General features: G+C 46.0%; 1 protein-coding gene and 1 long non-coding RNA gene across 3 annotated transcripts; one reads left to right on the forward strand and one right to left on the reverse strand.

Moving 5' to 3' along the window:
- Positions 1-253: 253 nt before the first annotated feature.
- Positions 254-1546, forward strand: LOC123094689 (peroxidase 5). Its single transcript, XM_044516660.1, has 2 exons — positions 254-560; positions 649-1546. The coding sequence occupies exons 1-2, from the start codon at positions 321-323 to the stop codon at positions 1432-1434; spliced, it is 1026 nt and encodes a 341-aa protein (XP_044372595.1). The 5' UTR covers positions 254-320; the 3' UTR covers positions 1435-1546.
- A 1142-nt stretch (positions 1547-2688) lies between these two features.
- Positions 2689-4708, reverse strand: LOC123094800 (uncharacterized). Of its 2 annotated transcripts, none has more exons than XR_006445996.1 (3): positions 4595-4708; positions 3902-4049; positions 2689-2976 (listed from the first exon to the last, which is right to left on the reverse strand). It is a non-coding gene; the product is annotated as an uncharacterized lncRNA (long non-coding RNA). The 2 variants fall into 2 exon arrangements; XR_006446011.1 differs by having other exon boundaries at positions 3902-4046; positions 4595-4684.
- Between the last annotated feature and the right edge of the window lie 5617 nt (positions 4709-10325).

The raw sequence follows: 10325 nt of genomic DNA on the forward strand, positions 1-10325 counted from the left end.
TGTTTTTGAATTTATTTGATTTTACTGTTCACACCAGGAGCATTTGCTCCTAGGTGTAGAAACTCCACGTCCTCTTATATTTCTTTATAAAGGGAGTAATACGAAGCCACTCTTCACAACGATCTGGTCTTCCAGTTGACTCCGTAGTCGGGTGCAAGCGCGCGGAGCCACTTTTTTCCCAACTGCTACAAGGTGAATGCTATATAAACACCAGTTCACCCAGCCATCAACGCATCACCACAGCAATCTCTAGCGTGTTACAAATTTGGAAGCTAGAGCAACCTACAGTCCACGAAACTGATCAGAATAAGCTTTCAGCCATGAGGTTCCCCACTTTAGTGTCTGCGTGGGCTGCGGCCGTGCTGCTCGCCGTGGCCGCCTTCTGGGCGGTGGCAGATGCGTCGCCTCCGCCGTCGAAGTCTCTGAAGGTTGGGTTCTACGAGCACACATGCCCACAGGCGGAGTACATCGTGCGTGACGTCGTCCGCCGCGCCGTCGCCCGCAACCCAGGCCTCGCCGGTGGCATCATCCGCATGCATTTCCATGATTGCTTCGTCAGGGTAAGCAATGTCCATACACCTGATCTGACAATTGATTTTGCCAGTGCCTGATCTGACCATTGATTTTTGTATTGTTTGACACGTGTAGGGTTGTGATGGCTCGCTGCTGATCAACTCGACACCCGGGAACTCGGCAGAGAAGGATTCGCAGGCCAACAACCCAAGCATGCGTGGCTTTGAGGTCATCGACGAGGCCAAGGCAGCCTTAGAGGCGAGCTGCCCACGCACCGTCTCCTGCGCCGACGTGCTCGCCTTCGCGGCACGCGACGGGGCCTACCTTGCCGGCGGCATCAACTACCGTGTGCCGTCTGGTCGCCGTGATGGCCGTGTGTCCATCGCCGATGAGGTGCTCAACAACAACGTGCCATTTCCGACCGACGAGGTCGCCGAGCTCGTGGCCAGCTTCAAGCGCAAGGGGCTCTCTGCAGACGACATGGTCACGCTCTCCGGTGCACACACCATCGGTCGGTCCCACTGCTCCTCCTTCACTCAGCGCATTCACAATTTCTCGGGTGAGGCCGGTCGGACCGACCCGTCCATCGACAGGTCCTATGCGGCGGAGCTGAAGCATCAGTGCCCTCTGTCGACAAACAACCCTAGCGACCCCACAACGGTGGCGCTGGACCCGGTCACGCCGGGGGAGTTTGACAACCAGTATTTCAAGAACGTACTGGCGCGCAAGGTGCCGCTCACCTCCGACCAGACACTACTCACCAGCCCCCGGACCGCCGGTATCGTCGCGTTCCACGCCGCCATGGAGAAGGCGTGGCAGGCCAAGTTCGCTGCCGCCATGGTCAAGATGGGCAAGGTGGAGGTTCTCACCGGTGAAGAGGGGGAGATCAGGGAGAAGTGCTTTGTCGTCAACCACCACTAGGCAATCATTCCGAAATCATTCAAAGCATAACTATATATTTTGTGTGTCCGTCGATCGCAGATCATATTGTTAGTTGTCAGTGTATGTAATTTGACTTTCCAAAGTGATTTCTTTGTTAGTTGTTTGTGTATGTCAAAAAGAGTTTTTCTTCCACCCGTCAATGATGATGTTATGAGTTTTGACTAATGTGCATGCAAGCTCAAAGACAAACCAAAACGAAAGAGATCCACTCTCATGAACGATTCACATCGCTACAAACAAGGGCAGAACTTCTAGAAGAAAAACATAAACAATTCGTATAGATCATCCAAACTAGCACGACTTTAGCCCCGGGCATCCAGCGCGATTAAAAAGACCGTGTAAAGAATTAGTCTCAAAAGCTTTTCTGTTTTGTTGAAGAGGTATACACAGGTAACATTCATTCCCACATCCCTTTACTTTTGGTTGTTATTAACAGCTCTGATGTGGGTCAGATGATTAATTGTCTTGTCAATACAAAGTTTGAGTACCATTAAGCAGATAGTGACGCTCATCAATATTGCCGGTAAATACTGTATATATTTGCATGTCGGTGGAGATGGGACGGAGCTAGAGATCATATTAGATTTGCATGCATACACACTCGTACCTTCCTCAGAATTTACAACCCGGAGCACAGAGATTTTCTTCGTTGCAGGAATTGTTCCCGTCATCAGGATAGACTAGATCGAGATCACGCCTTGGCGCAAGGGTGCCGGTCCCAACGTTTTGGCCAAGCAGATAATGTGAAGTCAGTAGTAATCCAAGTTTAGCATATGTATTCATACATGTTAATATAGTGGAGAAGAAACATTCAATTGTTCATGACCATGAGCCCAGCTGTAGGATAATAGACAATAGGTAAAGATGATTAATTACAGTTTACAACACAAGAATCAGAAGCAAAGACCTGGCGAATGATAAAACATTTAAATCCAGATTGAATAAACATCTAAATTTAGTTAAAGATGAGATACACATCCTAGTCATTTAGCCATTAACTTAATAACGTATACTGACATACATATTCAGATCATGGTAAGTCAAAACTACATGGATCATCAGCCAACTCATCAAGGTCCTGAACCTTGGTACAAGTAACAAAAACAACATGCCATGTTTCAGTGAAAATATAGCTGAGCAGAGTATCGTTTCTCAGTATAACCCACTGAATTTAGCCTGTCAATTAGGATAGCTTCAATTACTTCAAAGAAGATCCTAGGGCCCAAGCTACAAAATTGAAAACAAAGAACCTGTCATACACCCATTTCAGTATATACACAAAGAACTGTAGTCTTATACATGCATTAAGTAGGCGAAAGTATGAGTAGTGGAGGTCACTTGTGAGAGATTAAGCAGTAAAGGCGAAGCATATGAGGCATACAAGGAGTTTGTGTATAGCATTTGTTCAAGAATACTATCATGTTTATTCCATTAGACAGGACTATCATGATGTTTTAACAGACCATGGGAGTGCAACACATGAACGCTCCCTAGAAGTCAAAGCGCCTGATAGCTTTCAATCTGCATCTTAAAGTCGAATTTTGTTTCCCGGCAATTTTTTGTACAGCTTGCTGAATAGGATAGTGTGAAACTCAATAAGTTTTTTTTTTCTGCACAATTAATAAGGGCCCAACTCTTTTTTTCTGAGACTGATATAATCCTATCAGGGAACATCTATAAATCTGCTCAATACCACTCCTCTCCAAACTGGGGCGAATCAAGATGGAGTGCCGCGTGGGCGCACCGGCACACCCCAAATTTGTGAAGCTCGGTTTGATTTAACAAATCGCTAGGTGAAACAACCCCATACCTCGAAACCCAATCGCCTAGGAGGGGGTGGAGACAGTGGGAAGGAGACATCCCGCCGAGGGAGGACGGGATGGCGATGGCGGCGGCGTGCGCGAGAGGGGGGAGGCGAGGGTGGGGGCGGGATTGAGGCAGCTGGGGAGGAAGAAGAGCGCATTGATGGCTCGCCATTAGAGTTATGGCCGAGTTCAGATAAAAAAGAAAGAATCACTGATTGTTTCCATACATCAGAATTATGGCTAAAAATGTACTTAGAAGTATGTCTCTTGAACAAAGCTAAGGCCCATGAAACACACACATTGAAACCAGGAGTGCTACTAATTTATCTATGCAAACCTACAACAAAATTATGGCTGAAATGACATGCCATGAAACTGGAGGTGTAGTGCCTGTTTCAGAAAAATGATCAAGGTTCCCTAGTCCTAGTAATGTGAGCATGAACCCCTGTGTGACAACCTACCTTCAGTGGCAAAGCTATGAACTACCAGATGGGCCAAAATGAAGTTATCGATAAAATCAGTCATTTACCTAGGTAGAGAAACCAAACATGAAGTAAATTCATAGAACGAGACTTTCATATCCACGGATGATCAATATCTATCAACATAGCCAACAGAGCATAGGTAGAGAGAAAACTCACCTGCTGACATCACCAAGAGTAGCTCAAGTGGGCCTTGGAACTACACACACCACCATGGAAGTTCTGTGCACTGGGGATCAGTCCCAGAGGTGTTGTCACTTCAGCCTTTTACCTCGCAAACACACTCGTACCCCTCATTCAGGAGCTGCTGGAGGAAGAAGGCAAACGTCAATGAACACACATTGTTTTCTATAAAATGTAGAAATTTCCAATGAACACTATATAACAAATTTTAGACTAACATGTGTTATATTATAAATGTGAAACAGAGCAGAAACACCTTAAAACTATTTGATCCCGGTCATCACATTCTTCCAAACAAATGCTTAGAATAGAATGTCAAAATATAACAGGCGAAGTATACTACTTAGGTGTGCAACATAAACTGATTCACACTAACTGTTACAAGTGAGCATTTGATCCAATTTTTGCTATTTCATATCTCAAACTGTATATAGCTTCAGCCCACATGATAACACGAAACGTGCAAATGGAATTTTCTTTAGGCAGAACTAAGGAAGCAACAATGGCAACTCAGTGAATAATAATTATAGCAAAATGGGAACAAAGCAAAACAAGAAAAAGAGGCATGCAAGAGCAGCACCTAGCATTCGGGGCGACACTCCGTTCCTTTATCTGAACTACAACCCAAAATGCAAAAATAAGGATCTCTCATATTCACTTGCAGCTTACCTATAAACTACACGATAAGCCCTAGAGCTTCTTAGAGCAATCCCATATATCTTGAAAGATAACCAGTCACCTGCATGGGCAAGTGAAAAGGCTTCATTAAGAAAATGTAACATCCATAGTAAGCCCTAGACAGAACGAACATATCTGTACTACTACTTAACAATATTGTAAAAATAGCATAAACCATAGCTAAGCAACATCCAAACGCCTAAAAGAAAGCCTTCCACATGTTTTTGGGAACATCCAAGAAAATAGAACAATTGAAGCTAGCAGTAATCTAAAAAACGGACCAACATCCATACTGGATTGTAGATAAATACTATAGCAGCACATAATTCTTACAGTATACTGAATTTAACAACTTGGTTATCTTACCTCCCTCGAATTATGATTTCTTATTGTATCATACCAAGGCTTCTTCACATGGCATCCCATAGGAAGTGCTCATTGCTAACTTGTAAACTTCGTCTTGTTCTATACATCTCCAGCACCTAAAAATTGAGGAAGCTACATATTACAATCTTTTATTGTACCAGGCCTTCCTCACACAGCATCAAGAATATCAAACCCCAAAAAGCCAAGACAAACGTGCACATACTCAGGTTTTCGCTGATCATATTTAAGATCATGTGACACGTCTCACCATTAAGTACATAAAGCTTGAGACATGATGAAGTACATTACAAAATAAGACATGATCCATCTAAGCAATGTGATCAGCATAACTACTTCAAAATATAGGAATCTGCTTAAAAAATTCTAATCTGATTTGGTGGCAACTCATGCTGCAACGATAAGTGCCCATGCATCTGATAAAATGGGAGCACGGAGAGGCAAGCCAACTGCCCTTGCTCACCTCATCGACGCGCGGACCAAGTACCGAAGCTAATCAAAATTCAAAATAGTTGGCAGTGCACCATTCCAAATTAGTACCACCAACAACATCTAGTCTTTAATATGCACATACCCTTCCAACCTAGTACTATTAAGCAACTATAGTACTACTGTTAATTGAAAATCAAGGAATTATTAGAACATAGAGGCTCTGTTCTTTTAAGGTACAAGCAAGCAATAGGAAACATATTAAAAACATGACTACAAAACACACATAGGCATATGATTAGGTAGAAATTCTAGTCCAGAGTATTCCTTTTCATGCAAGGCTACCGACCTGATCCATGACCCAGAAAATCAGAGCTAAATGTATTTGTACACATACATAAGCAATAGATACAAAAGGATGAGCAGATTTACCTAAGAAACTATAGGCAATGTAGTAAGGATGGAGGAATCTGAAACCATCGATGACACGAAAGCTGAAAGCGCATATCCAATCATATGCATACCGCAAGTCAAAAGTCAAAATTGACCCATTAGTTGGATAGCCAGGTGATGAAGAAACCGACGGCCGTTTGATCCAACTCTCTTCTCCTCCTCCTCTGGCGCTCCCGCGGGCGACAGGGGAGGAACCCTAGCCGCCGGCCCTTCTCCACCTCTCTTCTCCTCCTCCTCCTCCCGCCGCCGCCAAAGGGCGCGCCCGGGCGAAGCCTGGCCGGCGCCGGCGGCGGCGGGGCGTCTTCATCGCCTCGTTCGGGAGGGCTGGCGCGGGCCGGCCGACCTGGATCTGGCCACGGAGTTCTCGCGGGGCGCCGCGGCGCGGCCCCTCATCGGCGCAGGATGGCGCGCGGGTGTGCGGGTGGCGTGATGGTCTGCTCCTCGGTGGTGCTCGGCTGGTGTGGAGACGGCGGCGGCTCGATCCAGATCCGGTTGGGGCGGGCTGCGGGCGGTGCGGGCTGTGGGCGGCTTCCTCCACCGTGGCTGGCGGAGGGGTCGGCGCAGCAGTGGCGGCCTCGGCCTTCCCCTCCTCTTCTTCCTCCGGGGGGAGGTGGTGGGATGGGCTGGGGGTCGGGGATGGCGGCCGGCGCCCCAGCCAAAGCTGACCTCGCGGCGACGCGGGCCGCGTTCGGCAACGCTTTGGGGTCGGCCGACGGCGGGTATTGCCCCTCTCCCTTCCGTGAATCCCTTTCGAGTCCCCGGGTTGGTTTGGATCTTGCCGGATCCACCTCCGGTGTGTTCTGGTGGAGCAGATCGGTGTCCGGGGGAAACCTTGGCAGCCTTAGGCTGACTGGCAGCGGCGACGCCGATTTTTGGCGCCGCTTTCCTCCTTGGGGGCGTTGCTGAGGGCACCATCTCTCCTCTCCAACCCATGTCCGGGTGAAAGCCCAAGATCCGATGCGGATCGGGCGTCGGCGGCGCCTTTGGCACCGTAACCTTCCTGGAGGCGACGCCAAGGACATTGGGATCGGATGGAAGGGTCTGCAGGTGAGGGGTGGGGGTGTGCTGCCTCCCTTCGGTGGAGCGGTGTTTCATTCTACATATTCTTGGCGGCGGCATGGAGCAGCGGAGGCTGGGCGTCAGATGTGTGGTGACGGACACGCGCAGGAGGTCGACGCTGTCTGGCGTCGTGGTGGCGTCGGCGGCAGCGAGACCAGGCAAGGCTGTTACAACAGTACAACTCTGAAGATGGATATGTGGTAGGTGGTTGTGGCGGCCTCATACCCGGCGGGCGGCCTGGTTGAGGAGCACGCCGGACTGGTGGGTGCCCATACCCGGCAGGCGTCCAGGTTGGGACCTCAGGTCTTAGATGTTAGGTTTGGCTGCGAGGTCTGTTTGGTATTAGGCCCAGACCATCAGCGCCCCTTCATCAGTTAGATAGGAGTAGCGACAGAGGTTGCGAAGATGGTGGCTTTGGTCTTACTGTTGTACGACTTTGTAAGGTTTTGTGCTAATAATTAATAAAGTGGCCGTATGCATCGACCAGATGCAGAGGCCGGGGGTATTCCTCCTTTTCGAAAAAAAAAGTTGGATAGCCAGGTGTACCTCAACTGTAGGCGAACCGAGGGAAAAGAAAGCCGAGTCAAGGAAATTCGTTCTGGCTTCAGATTACATTAAATCATACCATAGATCTACTAAGCATTGAGGAGGAAAGGCACTATATTTCTCAGGACAACATGGTTAAAAGATGGATGGCAAAACATACTATAATTTCCAAGCAAATTTTTTGGCAGATAAAATAAATATCTTTCCAACTCCTAATCCTGTATTGTAGAAGAGCATAGAAAATAGCAAGTGATTAAGTATATTGATGAAGCATCAACAAAAACACTATGTCCGACTAAACCAAAAGGCTACGACAACTCAGTTCACTCTAATAGAATATTAATAAAGTCTTAAAAAACAAAAGTCCAGGTTCCTTTTCTTTTCAGCTGACCACAAGCATCAAAACATATGTATACCAAAAAAGGCTAGCAGACAAACTTCAGTACTGAATCAACATATAGTGCCCAGATTTTCCCACATGTGCATACCATCAGAAACTGGAGAGTGCCTTTACCTGCATCATCTCCTAGTACCTCAAAGGCAGACACATGCCGAAGCAAACTGTATTGTATGAAAGTGAGAAACCTCAATCTACATGGTTCAGCTATCCATCCACAATTCAAATGGTGCAATCCCTCTGTGTAGTTGTTGGCTTATTCCTACTGAAACAAATATGTGTGCCAAAGTTTATGTAGCATATAAAATTCTAACCAAATAAATTGTTTCACACTGAGGGACAAATCGAACCAATGTTGTAGCAAAGTAGAAAATAAACACCGAGGGACAAAAGAAGAAGAACCATGTACCAAGCAACAGGAAATAGAGCTGGGCACCGTTTACCCTGTGAACATTGCAACACCACCACCAGTCAGCAGCTCCAAAAACACAGCGGACTCGGAGACCTCGCTTCTAAGCTGAAACAAGCTGTGAAACAAAAGTGTGAGCCAGGAAACAAAATAAGGCAAACTAATAAATAGAGCTAGCCATATGCAGAAGCAATGAACCCTGCAATCGAGAAGTGCAGATAATCACGAAAGCAGAGAAGTAACATAACAAACATATCTGAAAATGCCAAACAAAAACAAGTAGAGCAGATGGACATAGCAAGCTTGAGGTGCATCTAGGAGCACATGCCCAACACTCAGAAGCACAGAATGAAGTCCTATAGCATGGACACCGGAATTGATGAATCTCATACCCAAAAACCAGTAGCATTAATACAAAGACTTGGAATACTATCCGAACTTATGCCCAACTATAAGGGGGCACGTAGACAACCGCATACCAGTATACATGCAAATAACTTCCAAAATAAACGTATGCCACAGGAAAAGTAAACTCCAACATATTACCAAAGAGACAATAAAAGCTCTGAACCAAAAAATCTAAGAAATGCTCAATTCAGTTTACTTAATAGTTACGAAATTAATTATTCTCGGTCAGGTGGTTTTGGTATACTTAAGAAAACACTTGTAGACTTCAAGTACAGATAAATACTCAAGCTACATGGAACTACAGTCAACAACATAGTTCTATAGTAACAAGTGATTCCAATTAAACACAAGTGCTCATAACCATGGAACTGGAGCTTTATAAAATCATGCTACTAATTATCTTAGACACCAATTAAACTCATATGCGGACCATGGTCAACTGTGGGTTTATACGCTTGTCAGAAATATTGGCCACTAAAACATAACAGCATTAATACAGTCAACACATACCTCAAGTACTGAAGGACCGAGGCACTGATCATCTGTTTGACTCGTTTTAACTTCTGCATACGCTATTTTTATAAAGTGATCGAGCAGGGGTGCAGCATCGTCGAGCAGGGGCGGCGGCGACACCCAGACCACCTTGAGCACCATGGTCCGGAAGCCAAGAGCATGAGCAGACCAAAATCAGAATGGATTAACCAGGAAACCCTAGACAAATCCCTAAAAAACAACAAAGCCCTTGATGAGCACATACACATCACAAAGGGAAAGACAAACAAGGGAGCAAATAATCACCTCAGCCATCTTAGAAGCCCACTCGGTGTGCTCCCTCTCCGGCCAATCCGCAAGACAGCCCCAACGCCACGCCACCGTCCCAACCGTGAAACAGCCAGAGAAGCAAGGAAGACGGTAAGAAACAAGCAAAATAAAAGGTAGTGGGCTCCAATACAAACATTAACCAGCCTAAAGACGCTGTTATTAGAAACATGACACCGTGGTTCCTGCTGGTTTATCAACAAATTAAAACAAGCGATTGAACCGACAACTTGCTTACTCTTAACCAGATGAAATGAAGGACCAACAACAAACAATAAAAGTCAAGAACAACTTATATGCAATAAAGGTATGAGAGAGAAGAAATATTCACATAAGACGGCTATAAACACTAGAGCATAAATAAGCAACACCTTTAAATACAAATAAAAAGGGTTCATGGTTCAATGCATAGTGGGCTCAGATTTGCCTTTCCTCGATCATATAATCTACCCCCACCATCTCTTGTCACCAGATTAATCTGTTTATACAGTGGAGCTGTCCTGGTTATCACTCAAAGAATGACCATCCAAGGACATCACATGATCAAAAAGGATTCTAGAGACAAGAGGGAGGACCCAACTTGATACCCACAGGTGCCTTGATTGCTCAAAGGCACACTTATTTCAGCCACAGCGAATCATCATCGCCCTAGCAAGGATGGCTTCCGACCGGTGGGGCACGTGTGAATAAAAAGGGTTCAGGGTTCAATGCATATGGGCTCAGATTTGCCTTTCCTCGATCATATAATCTACCCCCATCATCTCTTATCACCAGAACAACCTGTTTATACAGTGGAGCTGCCCTGGTTATCACTCAAT

This window comes from Triticum aestivum, chromosome 1A (genome assembly GCF_018294505.1).
Source record: "Triticum aestivum cultivar Chinese Spring chromosome 1A, IWGSC CS RefSeq v2.1, whole genome shotgun sequence".
In the NCBI taxonomy this organism is placed as follows: Eukaryota; Viridiplantae; Streptophyta; class Magnoliopsida; order Poales; family Poaceae; genus Triticum; species Triticum aestivum.